This window comes from Camarhynchus parvulus, chromosome 2 (assembly GCF_901933205.1).
Source record: "Camarhynchus parvulus chromosome 2, STF_HiC, whole genome shotgun sequence".
Classification (NCBI taxonomy): Eukaryota; Metazoa; Chordata; class Aves; order Passeriformes; family Thraupidae; genus Camarhynchus; species Camarhynchus parvulus.
This window is the reverse complement of record NC_044572.1, coordinates 51,502,601-51,526,917: the sequence shown is the minus strand read 5'-3', so window position 1 is coordinate 51,526,917 and position 24,317 is coordinate 51,502,601. Positions and strand designations below refer to the sequence as shown.

The 24,317-nt window shown below is 38.2% G+C and overlaps 1 protein-coding gene across 3 annotated transcripts in view; it reads right to left on the bottom strand.

Moving 5' to 3' along the window:
• TPK1 (thiamin pyrophosphokinase 1) overlaps positions 1 to 24,317 on the bottom strand; it is a 302,429-nt gene that overhangs the window by 147,307 nt on the left and 130,805 nt on the right. For all 3 annotated transcript variants that reach the window (XM_030943875.1, XM_030943876.1, XM_030943877.1), the window contains one exon: positions 9,148 to 9,220. In XM_030943875.1, the coding sequence (XP_030799735.1) occupies positions 9,148 to 9,220 (73 nt within the window). The remainder of the gene's footprint in view (positions 1 to 9,147; positions 9,221 to 24,317) is intronic.

The window sequence follows — 24,317 nt, the reverse complement described above, 5'->3', positions numbered from 1 at the left end:
AAAAAGTATTTGAAAACTTCTCCCCACCCCTGTCCAAGATCAGGCCAAACATATTTTTAAGCTGGAATATGTGTGAATTGATGACAGGGAAAACAGCAAGGGGCCAAAAGTATATTACAGTCAGAAAAATAAAAGGAGAAAGTACCACAAAAGGTAAGTATGAGAAATACTCCAATTTGTAGAAATTTCCCTGCCCAGCTGTAATTAAAGCTGCCAGAACTGAAGTTCTTTCCTTCCCCTCCACCCCCTGTAATGGCATTTCTCTGCCACTAATATCTTCTTTTAAAAATTACATCTTAATTAAATTCCTTCCTGGTATATCTGAATGTAACTTTTACCATCTTGCACTGAATGCAGCTATAAAACAGACCTTGTATTTTGAATGTTTTTGACCAACCCAAAATTCAATTAGTAAAAATAACTATCTGTGCTCCATTAAGCCACACTTGAATTTTCCTGTTGGACTCTACCTCTGTCTTGGTTTATAACTAACCTTAAACTTCCATGGCTTGGTGAACTAACACCAAGTGCAAGTGCAAATTTGGCAGTTTTAGCTTATTCTTTGTCTCACTGGAAAGCTACAAAGCACTTCTCTACTTTGACAATACACATAATTTTCTTTCTTTTGCATTTGGTGGCTGGTAGAGCACTCGTCTTCGGAGTGAACACAAACAGAACAAATCCAACCTTATTCCAGCTGGACTGTCATCCTTGAGGTTTTGTAACTGTATTTCTGTATGTGAAGTACAAGCACCACTTGGGCAACCTCATGGAAAGTTAAGACATGCCATCCCTGGCTCATGTGTCCCAATTTATTGAGCCTTTTAAAGTTCATAATTGTATCAAAGATGAAGAAGCAAAGGCTATGGTGGCCTTGGTGAATCTGCCTCTGGAGTCTGGATGTGAGGGAGAATGATCCTGAGTAGCCCACACACTCCTTTTAAAGCAAGGGAACTCACTCTCCACCATGTTTACTACAGGTCCCTCAAAGCATGTCAGAAGCATTCCTCCTCCTCTTCCTCCTCCTTGTCCTCCAGCCCACTCACAAACCTTCCTATTTCAAAATGAGCAACAGATTGCATCGTTTCACTCTGCTTCTGAAATGAGAGCTGACTGCTCTTTGACAAGATGCACAATGGAATCATTTGCACAGGCTGACAAGCTGCTTCTAAAAATACTTAAAAATGGTAACATCAGGATTTTAGGCATCACTTTTCTGGGTTAATGATCATGTTTGAGTACCTGTTTCTGGCCAGACTTGTGCTTTGGCTGGCTCATGAACTGCCACACAACAGAATCAAGCTCATAAATCCCACAGGAGATTTGGGCTGAACTTGAGCTTGCAGCAATATTTGATGAGCTATGAGGTTGTGGGTTCTGCAGCTTGGCTGGAGTCTGTTCTAATTAGGAGTCCATAGGCAAGGGCACTGAGCCCTGTGTTCTGGGAACAATTTTCTCTTAAATTCTCTAAAAAAAAAAAAGTATGTATAAATCCCATTTACATCTAAAATGACCTGTAATCTGAGTCTTGAGCCTCTAGTACCATATCAAAGTTGTCTTTTTTGTGTGAAGAGGCTTAATCACAAAATAACTGCTCAATTTTCTTTTCCAGATTAAGCTGTCATTGTTTTAAATACCTTTTTTATTCCTTGCACTGGAAATGAAGTTTATTCAATGCATTTCAATTTTTTAAGCTTTTCTGGTATTTTCTCCATCACAGGGTGACAGATCAGAATAATGACTTCTTTCAAAGATTAACACCAGATTAAATTTTTTAAAACTCTTGAAAGTAACTCAAATGTCTAATGCAATATAGATTCTACCCTTTCCCTTCCTCGGGCCATAACCAATGGAAGGGAGAAATAAATCTGATACTGCAACATAATATTAAACTGAAATTGGATGCAAGACTAAAATACCACCACCATCATTTTTGTTATATGGTGCACAGTTTTCTTCCATATTCTACTGTGAAGCCGTTGAGCTCCAGCTAAAGCACTTGCAAGAAGAAAGCAAGCAACTTCTAATGAGGAAATAATTGTCATTTCAAACCTAAGCAAAAGAAAGACAAACCATCTCAAATAAAAGTTTGATCTCTTAATTTCTATATACTGTATCCAAAAGCTAAATTACAAGCTGCAAAATACTGCAAAGGAAAATAGAGTGATACTTTTTTTAAGGAGTGAGAACTTAGCCAAATTAAATTCTCAAATCTCCTGTGTAAATTAGGGACTGACTCAGGCTCTAATAAACATATATAGTAGCTGTCAATGACCTCAAAACCATGAGAATCTCGCTGATATTACATCTTACAACAGAAGCAGGACTCAGCTGTTTCTTCAGGTTCAAAAGAAGTGATGTGGAGCTCAGATAGAAAGAACACACATTACTTAGAAAGATACAGGCCTGCATAATTAAATTTATTTTGACTTCCCCACCCCCTCCTCCCAAATCTCATCTGCATTTAAACAGATACTGCTGTCTGTAAGCTGCTACTTTAGTGAAAGCATAAAGACTGATCTAGAACTGGACAGACATTTTTTGGAGATTGTTTTTAAAGACACATAAAGAACAGCTCAGTGCAAGCTCAGAGTTCTGAAATCCTTTGCTTTAAGAAAAATTCTTTTCAACAGGACTTTGTAGACATTTTACATATATTAACTCAGCAGGACATAAAACATCTGTACAGTCTGTACTTAATTTTAGGCTGTAAATTTGATGGCATATGCCGTATTTCACTGGCTTAGTTGTGCACACACCCCTACATACCGATGGGAATGCTAGTCACTAGGGACAATGATTCCAATACAAGCAGAACTGCACTGAAAAGGTGGCTGACGTATATCCATCCACTCTTTATCACAATACAAGAATTCAGGACACTCAAATATAACTATCAAAAAGTAAAGCTCCAAGCCAAAAAAACATCCAAAAGACAGATTTTTCTTGACTGCAAACAAAATGGGGAACACATTGCCAAGGGTTTTTTTGTTTGGTTGGTTTTTTTTTGTTTTGATTTGGTTTTTGGGTTTTTTTTGGTGGATACTTGCATTCTCATCAATGTAATGTGAAGAAAAGGGAGTAGACTAATTTTGGGGAAAATTAAATCAATCTATGACGCTATTAAACACAAAGATGTAGGAAATCTTTAAGCAATACATTAGAGCATGATGAAAAACTGTATCAAAGAAGCCCCACTGTGCATATTTTTGCTTTCAACATTATTCTGTTCTGGCCCAGTTGAATGAACCTTTGATCTGACCTAGTGTGACTGTCTGTCATGTTCACCTTTACAAAAGCGGCACCAAGCACAGAATCTCGTACAAATTTATGACATATCTGGAACACTGAGATATGGTTACTTTCATTTAGCATGAATAAGAAATCTGCATAACCAGACTCACCTAGACAAGTCACTTGAAAACAATCTTGACAAGACCTCTGACATACTATTCAAGAATGGAACCATTTGTGAAAGCTCCTGTTGAATAATTACATGACTAAGGCATCCAGAAAGCTTCCAGTCTGAAATCTTAAATTGCATATCCATTAATGTACAGTTTGAACTATTAATAGCAGGACCATACCAGATTTATAAATAATTTTGATTTGATGAACCTCTATCTATATTAAGACACTAAGACTCTTTCAATAAATGTACATCAGAGAAAAAACCTACAACTTGGATCTAAGTCCAGGTGGCACTAGGCACCCTCAACACATCAGAAGCAGATGATGCTTTTTATACTTGTCAAAAGTGTATATATATACATATATATAAAAGTATATATATAAAATATATATACATATAATATATATGTATATAATATATACATACACCTAAAATACATATAAATATATGTATATATAATACATATATATGTATAATATATACTTAATATATATTTATAAACACTTTATATATATATATAAAAGCATATATACTTTATACACAGCACTTTTTATACTTGTCAAAAATGTTGTCAGCAGAACATATTAACCAAGGGATTGCTTGGAAGCTTAAGTAGTGAATGTCAAGCAGAAGTAGCCAATACAACAGTAAGACTGAATTGTTTCAGATCCACTTGCACAAATTTTAGAATTCCTTCTGAAACCTTAAAACATTTCACAAAGGAACCAGGCCTTAAAAAACCCCATGTTTTTCTTAGATAACTGTTCAGTCTAACAAGAATGCTGTAAATGAGTCAAGCATTTTAATATTGAAAGTCTCATCTTGTATTAAAAATTAGCACTAGAAAAAAATGTAACATTCAAGGATAAATGATAAATTAAAATAATAGGCATATAAAAACTTAATGGTTTTCTTTGTTTTAAACTATATTGATATAACTCAGGCAAATCAATTAACACTGTGATTTCATAAAATTATTAAAATGTTTGGCCTTGGAAAGCAAGCAGGAAACATGGCCTAAAACGTGCAGTTCATCCAGAAAGTGTAGAAGTTAGAGAGACATAAAAGCACTACATCAGTGTTACCAATACATTTTGTAAATCTAATTATAGGTGCATCATCGAAGAACAAAAATACAATACCCACACCCTATCTATTAAACCTTTTTACAGCCCTGATAACCATTAGCCCTGGAAATGAAAATTGGAAAGAGAAAGTGCTACAGCTGCAGTACTGCCTGCAAAAATAAGCAGCTCTACGGGACTTAAAAACAAAAAAAGAATAGGAAAATAAGTGGATTTGTAAATAAACTCACAGCATTTAATTACAGATCTGAAGTAGAGCCTGCTAAGTCTGCAGCAGCCTTTCAAGGCACATGAAGTTTGCTTGGTGGGAAAGCCAAACTGGATTTTTAATAAATAGCATAGCCTGGATTTCAAAGAACATTGGATTCAACCTGCTGCTTCTCGGTGTAAGTACAGATTTGGTGTAATTTTAGATAATGTCTCTGGACTTAAGACTTCAGAAACAGAACCTTGTTTGAGGCATAACAATACAAATGGCTGCTTTAACTTCAAAGCAATGTTCAGCTAAAGCAAGAAAATGATGAAACTCCAATGACAGAAATATCACCACAAATCCCCCCTGCTTTGTGCATTGTCATTTCCAATGCACTTCAGACTGTACAGAGAAAGAATGCCAGTGTATCTATTATGGGATCACATGAACATGCATATTTATCATGAGAGTTCAAAACCTCTTCTCAATTTCTATTTTAACAATGACAGAAAATACACAGAATAAAGAACACTAAATTGCTATTCTTGAGCTTTCATTTATAGTGCAATATGATTTTAAAAAGAAATTTTAAATATGACATTTCATTTTCAGATGTGGTGCAGTTTTATCCAGTTTTAGCATTATTTAACTTTAAGAAAAGGGGGAAATAATCTCTAATATTTTAATAAATTTTAATAAAAGACTACAAGTACATTCTTGACAAGCCAATGAGGCAAAACCAAGACCGCAGAAAATGTAATGCTGAATAACCTCTGACACACGCTTACTTATTCTCTCCCAAAAGGAATGCCTAACTCCTCACTTACACATCCCACTCAGAAGTCTGTTACACAGTTACTTTCCAAAACAGAACTTTTGCCTTTAGGCCTCTTCACTATGGTATACTACACCTCACAGAGATAAAATGGATTTATTTGCTTCATGCTTATGAACTTTGTTTAAGTAAGATTCCCCAATACAATAGTGATTGTCCTCCTAAAGGGAATATGGAAACACTTGTCTTGTAATCCCTACTCAAATAAAAACACCAGAACAGCTGGCTTAAATATAGCCCATTCAGTAAAACCCCTTAGCTTTGGGAATCTGTATGTCATGTCTTCCTGTAGTGACAAAAATCTCCTTGCTTTCATCATCTAAATGAGGTAGAAAAACTTCCAAGTCCAGAAGCAACATCCTGGCATGAAGCTGGTGTGATGAGGAGTCAGGCTGTTGCTGTGTCGTGATGATGACATAACTGCTATAGACAATTCTTCCCACAGCCATTTGTTTGGTGCACTGAGTTTAATACACCCCACTACTTACCCAGCACTACACTGGGCTGTCTTTGACACAAACCCTTGCACATGATTATGTTTTATAGCTCAGCAATTAACATCCATAAGCCTTACTACGAAAAAGTAACTCTTAAGCAGTGGCAGGATATCTTCAGATAGGTGGAAAATATCACAATGTATTAATTTCTGCCAATATAGGTAGCCTTTATAAAATTATAAAAGAGAATACTTGAAACAATACAGTAATATTATCTAATGATAGCGGCCTCTAGGTCTGTGGGTGTAATCTGCACATGGCTAAGGAAGGATGGTATGGGAAGCAACACTAATTGACAACATGATGCTTCCCTAAAGTCAATGGTGCTACACTGATCTATTCAGCTGAAGGTCTCTCATAGCCTGTTTTAAGCAGTGCTAATATATTTTGGGTCACATATATTATGTACACATACAGCATTTCCAAAAGACAGGGACTTTGGAAATTGTCTGGACTACAGAGGATGCTTTAATGAACAAGATGCTTTACAAGAAAAGAAATATATACCTCTCTCCAGTTTCTGTGTTCTATTACATTTTTGTTAAAGATCTCCTTAGACATTCATCCATATTTACCATTCTAATTTTCTGACTATGGGAAGTTAATTTAAAAATGCAAAAAATTATTTTTTCCTACCATGTACACCCAAACTTAAAATTCTAAAATCTATCTGCGTTCTCCTAAGTCTTGTATGAAGACCCCAGGCAAGGATTCCTAGGTTAGATGATGCTGTTAGTTACACCTTTACAATCCTCATTAATTACTTCTTTCTTTACAACCTATCAGCTCAGTCCTTGCTCAGATGTATTAACTCTGTATGAAGCAGAAAGATCCACTATGTGTTCACAGAGAAGATATAAACTGTGCATCACCAGTAAGATGCAACTAAGCTGACAAAAAGGATGCTATGGCCAGAAAAGTAATCCCTCTGGAAAAGGGTAATACCTACTGTATTCTTCCACCTCCTACCTCTTCCATCTCCCCTCTCCCTGTTGAATGATCCTTAATTTGCATTCTTTGGTAGGAATTACCTACCTACCAGCATGCTGTTCCATATAAGCATTAATTGCAGAATCATAGAATGGTTCAGATTGGAAGAAACCCTAAAGAACATCAAGTTCCATGGGCAGGGACACCTTCCATTAGACCAGGTTGCTCAGAGTCCCATCCAAGCTGGCCTTGAACACTGGCAAGGGTGGGGCAACCACAGCTTCCCTGGGCAACCTCTTCCAGTGTCTTACCACCCTCACAATAAAGAAACTCTTCCTAATATCTAATCTAAACCTATTATCAATTTGAAGCCATTCCCACTACTCCTGTCACTATATACTCTTGTAAAAAGTCTCCATCTTTCTTTTATGCTCCCTTCAGATACTAAAAGTTTGCAATTAGGTCTATCTGAAGCCTTCTATTTTCCAGGCTTAACCATCCCAATTCTCTCAGCCCTTCCTCATCTCCTGTTCCCTTCACCCCACTAATCATCTTGGTGTCCTCCTCTGGACTTACTCCAGCAGGTCCATGTTGTGGACCCCAGAGCTGGATGCAGCCCTGCAGGTGGGGTCTCACCAGAGAGGAGCAGAGGGGCAGAATCCCCTCCCTCACCCTTCTGGCCACGCTGCTTTGGAGGCAGCCCAGGACACGTTTGTGTCTCTGGGCTGGGAGTGCCCATGGCTGGGTCATGTCCTGCCTCTCATCCAGCAGCACCCCCAGGTCCTTCTCCCCAGGGCTGCTCTCCATCTGTCCATCCCCCAGCATGTGCTGGTACTGGGGCTGGCCAATGTCCATGCCAAACAGAGTAGAGCATTTTGCAGTTTCCCCTTTTGCAGACTCACAGAATCACAGAAGAAGCTGAGTTGGAAGGGACCCACAAGGATCAGTGAGTCCAACTCCGAGCCCTGCACAGCATCATCCCTAAGAGTCACACCATGTGCCCAAGACTGTTGTCCAAATACTTCTTGAATTCATTTATTCACAGATCATGAATTTTCAGTCTGTAGTGAATACTATTAACTCAAAGCTTTTTCTCTTATTTTCACTTCCCAAGCTGTAATTTAGATTCCTGAGCATTTGTCTTGAGTGGTTCTCCTAAAGGTGAACAGCCATCACTCATTTCTCCATCCTAAAAAATGGGGTAGAATATGGAAATAAAACCCCACAGTGCCCAGAGAGAGAATATATAACCCTGCTCTACACACTACTCCAGCCCTCCCCTCACAGTTTGAAACCTTTTGTTCTAACCATTTGATCCCAAGTCCACCAGGGAAGATTTTAGGGAAATTTCATTCTTATATATGAATTAGCAGCAGATTAAGTCAACTACTTCAGAAGCATCAAACATTGCTCTTGCAACTGCAGCCTGCTGAAAAGGTAAGCTGCAGTCAAGGTAATCTCTGAATTTGCAGAAGCCTGCTGTCCAAGATGCTAGGGTGAAGAACTGTGCTCATCACAAAAGCCTAAACAAGCAGGCAGGTGAAGTGTTAAGTATCAAAGAGTCAGGTAAAGGCAGAACTTTGAGCCCTAAGACCTGAGAAAAGTGAGTTTACATTTATGCTGCTCACTGGAAATAAATTAACACAAGCAGGAATTAATCCAATAACTCATTAAGGGGTGCACTCCACCAGTGTAGCAGTAGTTGACTGTAATTCAGTGCTTCAGTGGGTGAGGAAAGAGACAGATTTCTCCATCTGCAGCTTTCCTCTAAAAAGGTAAAGTCATATCCTACAAATAGCACACCGAGAAACTCTCTCTAGAAAGTATGTGGATATCCACCAGGTAGGAATGATGGTAAGTTAATCTTTATTTCTCTGTATCTCACCATGCAGAAGAAGTCACAGATTTTTCAGGAAGTTTTATCCTAGTTTCTAAATGCTGTAATCTCTACCACAATATGGTCTATTTCATCACCTGATACTATGAAAACTCACCCAGGATTCTGGCAGTACTGCACCGCCTGTGTTTATTTTAGTACAGTACCACAAAGCACAACTTCTGAGCTTCTCAGGTGTTTACAACTGAAGCTTCAAAGGAAGCAGTAAAGCCAGAATCACTTCATGACCAACTGGAGCACTAATGGCTTGGATCTTAAAATGCTCTATCACAGCAAAACTCAAAGGGATTTAATTTACCTTGACCTTGTAGTACTCCTTGACTTCAGGCTGAATGGAATCAAAATCACCACTGATGTAATCAGGCAAGAAGCTGAAAGGAAAGCAATGAGCAGTGAAATGAAAAATTAATCCATCTTACTATATTTAATACTTATTTTCTCAAGAGTACTATGGGCTGCAAGCATTAATCTTCGTAAAGGAATATGAGTTCCTTAAAGGCGTGTTCAAACAAGGTGACGTGAGGTGATACAAAAAAAGGTAACAAAACAAAATGTAAAACTGGTAAATCTATTGTCCCTTTGCTGAGGGAGCTGCACATTACTTAGATGCTTATATATCTCTCTTAGATGCTTATATATCTCTCTGGGTCAGTAAGACTTGTATTTGCCTGGTCCTAGAAAGACAACTTTCAAATATCTTTCAAATGTATCATTCAGTCAGCAAAGTGTTTGAAATAGCATATCTAAGGATATCAAGCCTCAGAGGATATCATTTGTCAGAAGATGATGATGATGATGCTTCTTGGACAGCTGGTATGCCATAAATGTTTCAAGGATTTGTATTTTAGTTGTTAGTGATGTCATCTCATTTCTACTCTTCTCAATTATTAAAAATAAACCCAAAATATGGAAGCCAAATGCTCAGTGATTTTGAACTCACATGAACTTAATTTCAGCTCCTAACCATCATCTGTACAGTAATATTGCTGCAAAGCACATAGAAATAATTTTGTGATATTTATCTTATTTTGCCACATGTAGCTTTTTCATTGTAGAATGCTTAAAAATATTTATTGCATAAATTCGTGTCAAATTCCTAATGAAACTTCCCCTGTGCTATAGAAAGAACAGTGTAAGAATATATTTTGGAAGAATATCAATGCCCCCAAAACACTCAACACAGCTTTCCATCTTGCACGATTTCTTGAGTTTTAAGAAGCAGCTGACAGGTGAGAGAGTGTTTCAACTGTTTCAATAGATAAGGCTGCACTGAGTTCTGAAAGTAAAGCTGTGATTTTAGTTAACTCCATGGCTACCATACTTTACAAGGGGCAAAGTAAGCAAATTAGTTTCCAGTTTAAACTGTGTTACAAGGAATTGAGCAGAGTATATTGGGACATATTTTTTCTGCCATATGATTTCAGAAGAATGCTGCAGGGTCAAGAAACTCCTCATATCAGTAAAACTTATAAAAATCTCATGTTCTGTGTCCATTCAGAGATTTCAAAAGAGACATGTGGTCACTGGCAACCACTGGTTTTCTTTGAAAACTGAAAGTTGCTCCAGTAGAAGCTGGTAAGTACAAGTGCTGTGAGTTAGCTCATGTGCAACTATGGCATTTCAAATTCCCTGCTCTCCAACATTACTAAGGTTGTTATAAAAGGAAATGTTCTAAAAATAATCCCTCCAGAAGTGATGGTCCAACACCCACTGCAGTGAGAAGGGCAGTCCCTGCTGCACTGGGTTTGACTGAGGACACAGGAATCAAGTAGGAGAAATGCAAATGCTTCAGTGCTGTTTCATATGAATCAGTAGGATTCAAAACTAAACAGAAAATTAGGTTTGCTCCTTCATTGTAAAGACTGACCTTTCCAAGGTACAAAAATATCACATTTTCAATTAAATAGTTGTTTATTACCTTTCCATGAGTTCCCTAATGAAATATTTACTGAATACAAGCCTAAAAACTTGCGGGTATTCTCTTTCAATTTGCTATTTTATAATTATTTATTCCCGATTGAAACAGAGCCATGGAAAGTAAATTCACTCTAGGCATTTCAGTGGTGGCCCTGACTGCAAGCCCCGGAGGTGTTCCAGCAGGTTGGGCAGGAAGAACAGCATCCAGTTGTCATGGAATGCCAGCTTGGCATGACATAGACATCCACTGTGATGAAAAAGATGTTTATCTTACTGAAAATGCCACACATAAATCTAAAAGTGTCTTTCTTTTTTTTTTTTCCCCTCTCTACAGCAGCTACAAAATAAGGAATTGTGGCTGGGGACTTCAAGACGTCTAAGCCTCCCATTAATGATCATGAAGAGAAGAATTCCTTCTTCTTTTCTCCTTCCCTTTTAGAAACACCAGAAACAAGGAAAGTTCAGAAAGTCATGCCTGATGAATTAAAAAAAAATTAGTAAATATCAACTCCACTGTCTGCCTCACAGACATGAAAAAATATGTCTGCTTTGTCTTCAGAGAGAGGATGGCTGCTCTTTGTAGCTCATTGACTATGCAAACTAGGAAGTGTGGAAGAGGTTTTACAGTTTTTACAGAGAGAATTTTGATAAGAGGATTCACGTTTACCCCTGAAAGAATTCTCTACCAAGGTCGTTGACATAGAAACCAAGAAAGAAACAAGGATAAATAAGAGAAACCTGCAACTTCCTATTCCAATGAGCAATTTGTTTGTCTCCTGTGACCAATGAGTGAAGTGGAAAATTATGAGTTGTGTAAGAATGTATAAAAAGCATCCATGCTATAACAAAAACAGATTTGAAGCCTTCTGAAAATGGAGTGTGTTGCTTTGTATTGTCTCTGTCTCAACTAGGACACAAAAGTAAGGCAACATTCAGTATAGAGTCAAAGGCTGCATTTGACACAGTCCTTTTTGAGTTCTGTGGAACAAATTTCTTGATCCAGGTGAGCAGATTTGAGTCAAAGCTCTTTCCAACGTACACAAGTGAACGAAGTTCATAGTGTGAAGAATTCTTCTTGACTGACTAACCTCAGAGATTAGCACTGATATAGAAATAGGGGAAATAGTTGAGAGAGAGTTCTTTGGAAAAAACGTCATACTAAAGTAACTCAAGAATATTTTGTAATGATTTGGTTTCATTTGTTTGCTTTCATATAGTTTTGTATTTACTCCTGAGTACAGACTCAGGTGCAGGAGAACAGGCTTGGGAGAATCACACATCAAGCTTACTTCTATTTGAGTGGAAGAAATTATGTCAGGAGAAAAGTAACAAGAAAAGCCTCTCCGTAAAAGTGAAAACAGCTGCCCTTATTAAAGTACAGATTAAAACCAGGTATTATATTAGTCTAACCCATGTTTCCTGCCCTCTGAACTAAAATTAATGAATAATTCTTATTCTGATGCATAACTGTATTTAAGATTACATATTTCAGTGACATATCTGACACACATCCTTTAGTGAAGGAGTTTAACTTTTCGCCCATGATGGCAAAATATGTCTTTAATTCCTAGTGCAATTTAAAATTTTAATTTCTAAACAGTCTTGATGATGCAGTCCACTGCATTTCAGAACTATATTTTATCAGTCTCATTAGCTATTAATTATCACTATGCATATAAGGTCATGACCAGCTCAGCTGGCTTGATTCTCTGCTGCTTTATATTGACATTTATCAGGAGTGAGCCAAATCCTTAATCCTAATGGGACTGAAAGTACAAAATTCATGTGAGATCAGCTTAGTCTATGAAGTCTTTTCTAGAGCTGCCAAGAAGCATAACACCAGGCCACTGGGCAACAAAAAATCTTCAGAGGATTGGGCCAGCTGGAGTTTTTCTCACTCTTTTCAATCTCTTTTGGTTTTTCTGCATGTTGAGGGGTTTATTCTGTTTGGATTTAGGCATGTGCTTTCTGTTGTTCTTTGGACTTGCCTTTTTTTTTTCCTCATCAGGGTATTTTAAAATCATACTGCATCCATCTAAAATGAGTATGGAGTCACGAGGTCCAGGATTACTTTCAGGTAAGGACCCAAAGGTGCTTCCATGCCAGGCTGCTTATCTTTTACCTAACTTCTTTTACATAAAACCCCTATAGTTTCCACATGAAACCTTTAAAAGTTTACCTAGCTTAGGAAGGAAGAACAACACTATTTCTCAGCAGTTTGGAGATGGATACCTGCTAGATGATTTATACAAATTGGATAAAGGCTGAATGTTGACTGAACAGTTTTATGAACTCCCAGGACCCTGGGCTGGAAAACACAGGGAAAAAAAAGAAAAGAGATTCCAGCAAGTTTGACATAGTTTCCATTTACCCCAGTAAATTTTTAGTCACCAGTACCATAAAGCAGCAATTGATTCTTATCCTAGACAGATTACAAAATAAATAAAAGCTATTATACTCTGAGGTTCTGCAAACAGGCACAACTGTTCCTTTTTCCTTCAAGTAATACATCTAATAGACACAGCAATATTGTTTTTAGAGATTCAGCACTAATGAACACTAACATTTAACATATTTAACACTAGTGTTAAATTTAAAACATCAGAATGTTTGCTTCTTTATTCACTCATTTTAAGAATTCAGTGTGAAGTGTAAAATATGCATTTTCACACAGTTATGAAAAATAAAAAAAAGCACCACAAAAAACCCACACAAAATGATCACACTGTAGCAGTTTATACCAAAAAACCCATGCTGCCTTCTTAAATAAAATGCTTGGGCATAACTGCTCAGCTCTATCATTAATTCAAAGTTACAGTTTCCCAGTACTATTGACTTTTCTTGTGATGCAGCTCCTTTAGCACATAATTGCATGCAATTAACCTTTTTTAAACAAATGTTAACATCAGAAACATGAGCATTTAAAGGCAGTATCTGCACACCCTTTTATTCCTTCAGCTACAGCACAGAAAATAATCCCATGCAGACAAACCATGTGTTCCCAGTTGTATCATCTGAGGGCACAGAGTGGGTTCCCTATATTTTTTCTTCACTACTGAAAATAAATTTGAAAATGGGTGTCTTTTACGCTGGACTGATAGGCACACACAAGCTACATCCCTGTGGAATAAAAACCAGTGAGGATAAAATGCTGCAGACTGAACATGAAGCAAAGTCAGCTCTGATTTTTGTAAGCATCTAGTACTTGGGAATACAGAAGATAAAACTCTCTAGCACTACTTCAGTATAAGCATTAAAATCACAGTTTAACAAAAAAAAAAAAAAAACCAACAAATAAAAGTTAATGGCCTCAACTCTATATTTGCTAACTGTTAAGGTGCACTTTCAGCTTGCCCTCCTGATGTCCTGACAGAAAGAGTAAGTGAGGGCTGTTCTCATCAGAAAGGTGTTAAGTCTGTTTAAATCTGTCAAAAGTATACTATTATCTGCTGTGAAGATCAAAGTGCCTTTTTAACTCTCAGAGACATGTACAGCACAAGCAGGTGCCTTTTATATATTGTCTCAGAGCAGCATATTTGGATGCTCCAAGTAGCTGCACAGAGGTGAGTTCCTGGGTAAAGGAGAAATGTCAGATAGTGAGATATATTCAGAGTTAATGCCTATTCAACCTATAAATACCTTCCTGCATTATCTGCAAGGTTACCACAAGAAAGGGTCACACCTGCAGCTCAGAAGCCCAACACTAAAATACCAATACAATTAATCAATTCAAACTGACCATAGATAAGAATTTTGGTTTGATAGATCATGAACAGATGACACAAATGATTCCATAACCTATTATTATAACGAGGCTTTAAAAAACAGCTAAACCCCAGTCCTTAGCTTGTCCACCCTCTACCTCCCAAACAAGACTCTCTTGAAGACAGTAAGCTTACATTTTTTCTGACTCCATGGTTCCCATTGTCTCAGACATCTTTTCATGAAAAATCCTTTCCTTAGGATTTTTCCTCCTGAGAAGCTGAGAGGCCTCAGGAACAAAATGTAAACAATGGCTATCTGCTGCTGTGGAATGCAACAGGTGGATCTGTGATTGGTCTCATGTTGGTTTGTTTGTAATTAATGGCCAATCACAGTCCAGCTGTCTCGGACTCTCTGTCTGAGACAGAAGCTTTTGTTATCATTCTTTCAGATTCTATTCTTAGCTAGCCTTCTGATGAAGCCTTTTCTTCTATTCATTTAGTACAGTTTTAATGTAATATATATATGTTGAAGATTGCATGCAAGATGTTTTCCATTACCATCTGTATGGCTTGTCAAGTGAGCAGTTTGCCTTATCTCTCTCTTTGAGTGACCACATTCACACCTTCCTCGGGAGGGGACCTCTGCTGATAACAGGCTATTGAATATCAGTGCATGACTGATAAGAACTATAACATCCCATTGTGAGATGCTCCGTCCAGAGGGAGGAGCCAAGCACTGCTGCCCGGATACAGTCCGAGATTATGACACTCCAACACAGCTTTTCTCCACGAGATTCCCCAAAGGAGCAGCAGCTGCCTTTTCCTCCTGGATCTTCAGAAGAAGACTACATCCTTCTCTACAGATCCTCCTTGCTCCAACAGAACCACACCTGATACTTCAGAGGACTGCAGCCACATTTTCAATCAGACTACCACCAACACCCTGGCCGACAAGGTGTCAAGTTGAGTTCTGACTCTGTCAGTGTTGTTCTAGTGGACTGCATTGTTTATTTTTTTTTTCTCTCCCCATTAAAGAACTGTTATTTCCTGCTCCCAAATCTTTGCCTGAGAGCCCCTTAATTTAAAATTATTGCAATTCAGAAGAGTGGGGAGGGTTTACATTCTCCATTTCAGGAGAAGTTCCTGCCTTCTTTAGCAGACTCCTGTCTTCCCAAACCAATATAATAAAATAATAAATCAGCCTTCTGAAACATGGAGTCAGATCTTTCGTCTCTTCCCTCATCCAAGAACCCCTGTGAACACCGTCACACCCATCACCGCTCTTTCAATCTCCCAAACCTCCCTTATCACTATACAATGTTTGTAGTAGGGTGTCACTGACAATGATGTGCTAGTTCTGTATGAATTCGGAGAGAAAAAACAACATCAATTAAAAAAACCCCAACCGTTTCTCACACCTTCTTCAAAGGCTTTAATAAACCCTAATGTTCATTATGCAATTACTTCACAAAACAATTCCCAAACAACACACCACAATAAATCCAGATGCGATTTAATAAGACTTAAAAAAAAAAAAAAAAAAAGGGAGAGGGTACAACACCAGCACTGTAAACACTTAACAATTTAACAAAGAAAGCAAATGTATGCCTACATCAAACTATACACAGATAACCTAAACTCTTTGCACAGACTGTTAGCATATCTGCATATTACAGTCAGATAGTTATGGGGTTAAAAGTACTTGGAATATTAGGCAACCTTGAAAAACAGCCTCTTTTTTTTCCTTACTTTTTAAAGAGCTTAGTGTTAAAGAGTATGTATGTATTATTTCATTTGCAAACCCTACGGTTTAAAGAAAAAGATAAAAGTGTGTGAAGATGTGAAGGCAACAATGCCTTCATTTATGCTTGTCTGGTATGCAGTGTCACCTTGCAAATAATAAAAAAAAGTATCTAAAATAAATTGAAGAACATATTCTCTTCAGCTTAAACTGCTATGCAAAGCACACATCAGGGGGACATCTTCCAGATGAGAGAGCCAACTTTCTCCCATTATCATTACAAATCCAAAGAAGCTTACACCCTGCCTCAAAACCTCGTCCCTCCGTGACAAAGATGAGAGCTAATGATAGCTATAACTGTTGCAATTTTCTTTTTAATAGTCAATATTTGAAGCTTTTCTTCAGTTGCTGTTGATACAGTATGAAAATAAGTCATGCTATGAGGTTTAAGAACTACTCACTTGTTTGCCATGATGCTGAACATCCTCCTGTGTTCAGGTAAGTACATGTACTTAGTGAAAAACTCAGTATGCTCAGAACAAGCAACTCCCAGGGACTGCTGCTAAATACCTGGGGTTTTGTTTATTTAACTCATAGATTGAAGTATTCCTTAAAATAAAGGATAGCTGATGGCAATACATGATCTTAGAGCAAATTAAAACTGAAGCTATTCAGCACAACTCAGCATTGCACAGGCTCAAGCATCATACCTTCTTGTTGGATCCTTGGCAAAAGGAATTTTAAAAAGGGAAGCTGAGCTGTGAGTTTTCATCCTTGCATAGGGCACCATGGCTCAGGGATGCACAGTAATGCAGGGGCAAAAAATGCTGCAGTGCCTCAGCATGAGTCACCCACAAGCACATGATTTTGAATGCAAGCAAAGCATAAATACTTGTCTAGAAGTGCCAGACTCCAGTCTTCTAGGACTCAAAGCCAGAGAAAGGGGGGAGAAGATAAGCACTGCAGCCTCTGACAGGTGAGGGTATCTGACTCACTGAGAAGACAGAGGCTGACAAGACCCTGGAAACAGTTTTCCTTCTTCATGTCAAAGCATCAGATGGCAGAATATGCTCAAAAAATTGAGAAAAAGTAGCCATTACATTAAAGAAATGTAAATTGTTTATTAACATTTTATACTGTGCATGAAGAATCAAAAGGATGTGACCTAAAATGTGGTAAACTTAGGGCAGTCACAAACTACACAGATTTAGAAACTAGTATCAGAAAGATGGCACTAGAAGCCACAGGAGGCTCAGGGCTTCATGGAGCACCATCCAAGCTAGATGTTGCTGCTACAAGGCAACAGACTTTTCCAAGGCAAGATAAACAATTCCTCTTCTTTCCCAGAAATGCTAGAAACATGCATATTATAATTTTCCACCTAATCAGAGAGTTACTAACAATATCTTCAGTGTGGCTTGAAAACTGAACTATACAATTTCAAAAGTCAGTTTGATCGACTGGTATTTAAACTCTAGGTGTCCTTTCTGTGAACTTTCACACCACTAAAACACTCAAAAGTCAAGCACAATCAAACAGGAAGAAGTTACATGTGAAAGATGGTCACTGGGATTTCCCTGCTTCCATTACTTTTCTTACTCTCACTGGAGTACCTTAAGTACCTGCTCTGAGTTTAGCATCTATTTACATACTTAGAAAACCAGGGAAGAACATCTTTGCAGGGGAAGTTGAGCTTGGAAGAAGTCCTTTGCCTCTAGAAACTACAAACTGAAATAAGTAGCTTGCAGCAGAAATCCTCTAGAGCCCTTTCCACACGAGGAGTCATGAGTACAATGAGAAGAGATTGATCCTCTTACTGGGCAACTTGTTTCAAGCAAACAAGAGGAAATCTTCAGGTTTTCAAAAGTCTAATATAGACTTCCTCTGTTTGGGCCCGCATTTTCTTTTCTGATTTTCACATACACATCCTTTTATAGATGGATATTCTGTTTTGTGGCCACAAAAGAGATACCTCTACACTTACCTATGAGTTGGATGCCATGAAAAATGAATTGTCATATAAAAATTTGTTTAAAGAACACCTACTCATAGAAAATGTCTTTAGGAGAAAACCAGAACATCTGATTACAACACAATTATTGAAAGGCAAAGTTGATTTTGTATAGTTATTGAACATGCTTCTTTATCCTAGGCTCTGATTGCCCGTAGAGCAGCTACTGAGCAAACCATTTTTATTTTTGGTGAAGATGTGCTTGAGTACCTTAAACATATTAACATAATTCCTTCAAGTTTCAAGCCCTTAGACTGATAAGGTTTATAATAATTTGCAGACCTGGACTACACAGAGGAACAAAACCTATCACTTCATGTTTTTAGGGGATGTGAGCCCACGTGGCAAGGAATGGAGAAAAGACCCAGAAGAGCAAAGAGCTGTTTGAAGTCTCTTGTCTCTGTATGACTGGAACTGGGTAAGTCACTGGGAGGCAGAAGTTTTATTAAACCTTTTGCTGCTGACCTCTGCTGCAGCTTCTCCAGAGCTGACAGACAACCAGGATTTTCCAGCAGAGCATTAGCATTTCAAAAGGTACCTGCACCTCTTGCCTAGCACAGTACTGCAGCATTAATTAGAGAGCCTGCAGAAGATAAATGCGCATACAAAATGAGAGTTGGGCTCTATTTGATGCTGAGTAACCTCTACCAAAAAGCACCCTACCCTTCATCAGATAAACTCAAGGGAGAATTCTCCCATTTTTCCACAATTTACCTGTACAATGGATGACTGTATTTCATTTTCTGGAACCTGTGATTTAGACAACAAGGTATTGAAAAGTTTAACAGAAATTCTTTTAAGGTTTGTACTAATTGAAAAGATGAAGGGTAGGCTTAGAGCTCTGAAGGAATTGGTGAAAAACTGTTTAGTATACCAGGATTTCTGTCTTCAGTGGGCTGGAGCATCACAGCTCTGTAAAGTTCCTGCAGCTGGCAGAGATCCTTCTCACTTTAATCCTGGTTTTGCTCTTCTGGTTCTGTCACAGCCTCTACAGAGTGAAGGTACCAGCGCCATATTTTAGTTGGCAAAGTCAGCAGGTTTACAGCTATGAGTGCACACAAGCAGTTCTCTATTTCAAGAGATTAAAAGTGTTTCAAACGACTGTTTTCATGAGCACAGCTGCAATTAAAATGTCTCTGATGAAGCTCTAAGTAAAGAATAAAGCCACCTTTTATATTTACTTGACATATGGATGAAATTAAGAAACAAAATAAAGCTTCTACTCTCATGTATCAATAAATCTGCCTTCTGATCACAGCCTGATGTACTCATTTGAAATAGTTTTTCTACCAGGGTTTTATTTGCTAAACTTTTTATAAGGGATAAAGAATGAGGGACTGACAAAATGTGTTCATCTAGGGAAAAATCAGCTCTCTTGACATTTTCTTCTGTAAAACATTTAAACTGCTGTACTAAACAGGTAAGTTCATACCTATGCTCTGCACCTTAATAGATGCAAAAGAATGTCTGGTTGACTGTGACTTGGTTGACAGACCTAAATTTTTATTTCTTTTCACTGCTCATTAGTGAACAAACCTACTTGCAATGAAATACAGTAACGTAAGGAAACCCGCTGCAGTGCCACCCTGGGTACTATATGAACTGCCTGCTTTCCTAAAGACTCCCAAGTACAAGGAAATGCTATTCTAGCTGTTAAAATTCTCCATTAGCTTAGCTGCAGTCGGGTTCCTCCTCTGCCACTGTCATATTTTCTGGAAAAATCCCTTTGCCAGGATTTCTTCACCTGGGAAGCTGAGAAGCCTCAGAGAAAAAGGAAAAGCGATATTATCTAATTTTTCTCTCCTCTTTTGCTGCTTTGGAATGTGGTTGGAGATTGTTTATCCAACAAGTGGTTGTTTGATTGGTTTCATGTGAATTATTTTTACTTAATGACCAATCACTGTCCAGCTGTGCCAGGACTCTGAGGAGTCAGTCAGGAGTTTTTAATTATTATTCTTGTTAAGCCTTCTGTAAGTATCCTTTCTCTATTCTTTAGTATAGTTTTAGTATAGCATTCCTTAATATAATACAGTATCATAAAATAATAAATTAGCCTTCTAAGAACATGGAGTCAGATTCTTAATTCGTCCTTCATCCTGGGGACCCAGCAAATACCACACTCCTCCTGGCAGTCAGCACAGCTTCCAATGCCTCCTGAAAAAAGCCTGTTTTAGAAGTTAGCCATTACTACTCCCAACACCAGAGGGAAGCTCCCTGCAGCTCCCTGGATGGCTAATCTGAAAAGAAGACAGTGTAATTACACAGCCATGTATCCAGTGTAAGGGTGGGAAATACTCCTTAAGGGAAAAAGCCCTAAGTTTTGAGCCGGCCAAAGTACCATGTCAAAACCTGAAGTCCTTCTTGCTTCTCAGAGCTTCCTTCACCACTCAAAAGCACCAGCTGTCACAGAGATATTCAGAAGATAAAATCTTTTCCCATCTTCAGCTGGAATAACTCATCAGCAGCTAATCAAGCCAAGATAACTTACAAAAGCTGAAGATCTGGTTTATATTAGTATTTACCAATTTAGCTCACAGGTGATAAATATCAAAAGGATGAAGCAAGCCATATCCTTTCAGACCTCTCATACCTGGGAGGTGGCTTCTGTGGACACATGGTACTCTCGTTTGACCTACTAAAACGTCACCTTCTGCTTATTATACTAATATTACCAAGGAAATACTGATCCTCAGCTCAACATAAAATGCCTTCCATAATCACAGGAGTCTGCGCTGGTTTTTATATTTGGTACAGACTTGGCAGTCCTAACTCAAGAGAAAAAGCTAACAGCAATTCACAGAATCATAGAATGATTTCATTGGATAGAACCTTAATGATCATCTAGTTCTAAGCCCGCTGCCATGGGAAGGGACACCTTCCACCACACCAGGCTGCTCAAAGTCCCACCTAGACTGGTCTTGAACAATTCCAGGGATCACAAATACATCAAGGCAGCAAAATTCTGCAAGAGCTCAAGGTCTGCAAGTAATCCTTCCTTCAGATCACATTATATTTCTACCACTGTGAGGCCTTAACTATAGCTATCACTCACAAGCACCAGAAATCTGCACACATGTGCTAAAATCCTCCCTAGGTCCCAGTCCTTCAAACCTGCACATGTACAGCCCCGCCTGGCACACAGAGCCAGCATCTCTCCTCTCCAGGGAGAGGGAAGCTCTGTATCAGCTCCATCTGAAACCAGCACAGCTAAAACACAACACAGCTGGCAACACAGCTGGTGAGTCAGAACACACAAGGAGTCCAATGCAAAACTCGAGCTCAGAAGCAAATCCATCATTGCATTCAGAATTGGTAGGACAGAAGAGGATGCAAAATTATTTTATTTAATACATTCAAAACAGAGCAATTTGCCACATAATCTTTGCTAAGGAAAAAAAAACCAAAACAAACAATCACCACCAACTAAATGCAAACCACACATACAAAAAGGAAAATAATAAATAAAAAAAAACAAACAAAAAAACCAAAAACAAAACAAACAAAAAAAAAAAACAAAAAAAAAACCCCAAAAACCTGCAAGCATGACCAAGAGAAATCTAAAGGGCACTGTGAAGGGTCTCCAAGGTTACATTGAGAACTTGGTTGACTGAAGTATATATAAATCTGAGGTAGCTTTAAAACAGCTCAGAGACTGGTAGTAGTTATAATGGCAGTGCTTGCTGGGCTTGTTTCCAGAACACTGCCAGCTCAACATATAAGGGTCTTAACTGTGTTCAAGAAAAAAAATGAGTGTGCCTGTCCATCTCCCCCCACTCACCAGTCAGACTAGGGTGCTACAGCAAATTTTCAGCAGAAGGCAGGTTTGTGTTACTCCTGCTATTAAGCTTTTAATACCCAGGCTGTGGCTAGGATCCCCCTACCAAGCTCCTACTGCCTGTTACTTAAGCTGGCTGTCCTTATTAATATTTCATCTAAAGCAAGGAAATCGTACTGTGGAGGGAAAGTTTGAAGAGAACCTGAGGCAGTCTTCCTGTGTGTGTCTGCAGCATTTAGTTTACTGCCACTTCAGAGCACAAATGAAAGCATTGAGATAACTACCTACCTGACAGATATGAGATGCAGGTCAATGTATAGATTTGTGCTTATTTGTAAGTGGCAATCACAGAAAAAAAAACAAAACTGTGCACTGGATTGAAGCATTAGAAACATTGCAAATGTATATGTACCTCCTCAATCCTCCTCCTTTCCCTGTCTTTGTCTGTGTGGGCTAAAAGCACTCAGACAGAAAATACCTCATTCATGGTAAGTAACACATATTCGAAAAAATTCCTGTTTGGCCTCTGCACAAGTAATTTTTTATCAAGCAGAGTAGCTGAAAACAATTTAATGTTAACACTGATGCTGTTGGTGCCCTGCTTATTATAAAAAAAAGGTAACAATACCCCCATATGAACTTCACATTTTATTGTGATTTAAAAAATTATATAACACTTAACTGCTATTCTACTAAGTTCTATTATTGTCATAATCACTTTGACTTAATCTTTTATTAGATTTCAACACATTAATTACCTTTTCTTATAGGATGAGAACTAGATCTTAAGGACACAGATCTGCCTATAAATAATACAAGTGCAATGATGAGCTCTTATTAAAAGCAATTCCCTTTACATACAGTTATAGTAATTTTTCCTTAGGGAAGACATTCAGAGGTCTAATATCCCTGCTGCCATCTGTACCATGTGCACTAAAAGAAGGGAGAAAAGAACCCTGAATGGATGCAGCCTTGGAAATGTTTTGGAAAAGACTGGACACAGATGAGCTATGAATCAGACACTTTGAGTTGGTGTATATTGGGATGGTCTGGGATTAGCCTGAAGACTACCACAGGTGACATGGAGTGTAACCATCATTAGCGATGTCATTCAACAGAAGATGTAATTCATCTGAATGACAGTGTGGCCCATTCCTTCAGTCTAAAATTCACTACTAGATAATTCTTTCCACACATTTTAATACCAGCAGGTATTAATACATTAATTCTCAGGTTGATAAGTTTTTGAAAAATGTGTAAAGTTAGGCGGATTAGACCTATCTGCCTGATAATGAGGTAAGAGATACATATTTTATTGGCAGAAAAACTGTCACTGAGATTACTTTTGTAATTGTTCTTGAAGAGAAAAGGAAAGTCCTCCTGAAGATTAACAGAAAACTCTACTTCATTGTAAGCAAAGCCATTGCCTAAATCCTGTTAAATTCCTCCTAAGTTCCAATGAAAAACAAGCCTGCACCAGCCAGCTACAGCCAGCCAGCTGGTAATAAACTGGAATTTGGACTTACATGCTGATAAAGAGGCACCAAGATTTTGGACCATTCTCACCTTCAAATCCAGCTCCTTGTACTCTAGGAAGTGCAGCACACCCACTCTCTCTTGGTAGCAATGAACCTCAGGTGCACTTCACACAACAGTTTTTAAGGATCCCATCTGGAGTGTTTCAGGCTATGTGGCTCTCTAATTCTAAAAAACATCACCTCCCCTACCTGGATAGGTATGTCCATGATAGAGAGGGAGGTGGAGAATATTTCTGTTCCAAGCCATGGGGTCACAATCAGCTCTAAGGCCCAAGAAGGGCAGGCTGCAGCATTCATGAGCCAATGCAGCTTTTCCAGAGGCCAAGCTGTGAAATAAAAGGGCCACTTCTTTTCAGTTGTGCTCCTGGCTAATGGTGGTGCATGGAAGAGCTCCAAGGAGGAGGAGTGTGTAGGAGCAGTTTTCCCTATTTCTGTCTTTTACAATGTGGGAAAAACAGTTTGCAAATGCAGCTTTCAGATGAGAAAATAAAATAATTAAAATTACTTTTTAAACACAGAAGTAAGGAATTAAAGCTACAACCTATGGTAACTCATGCTTTTGGCCTCTAGATTCCTATAATATGTTTAGAGATTACAATAATTAACTCTTCAGAGAAAACAGAGTGGAATGAGTCAGTGTGTGAATGTTGGAATTGGCTAATTTTCAAAGAAGGTTGGGGAAAACAAAGAAAAGGTACACTTGGATTGACAACTTGTGAATAGTCCTATGTAATGATCCAGCCTAATGCACTTGAACAGGCTGAAATATTAAATCCCAGAAG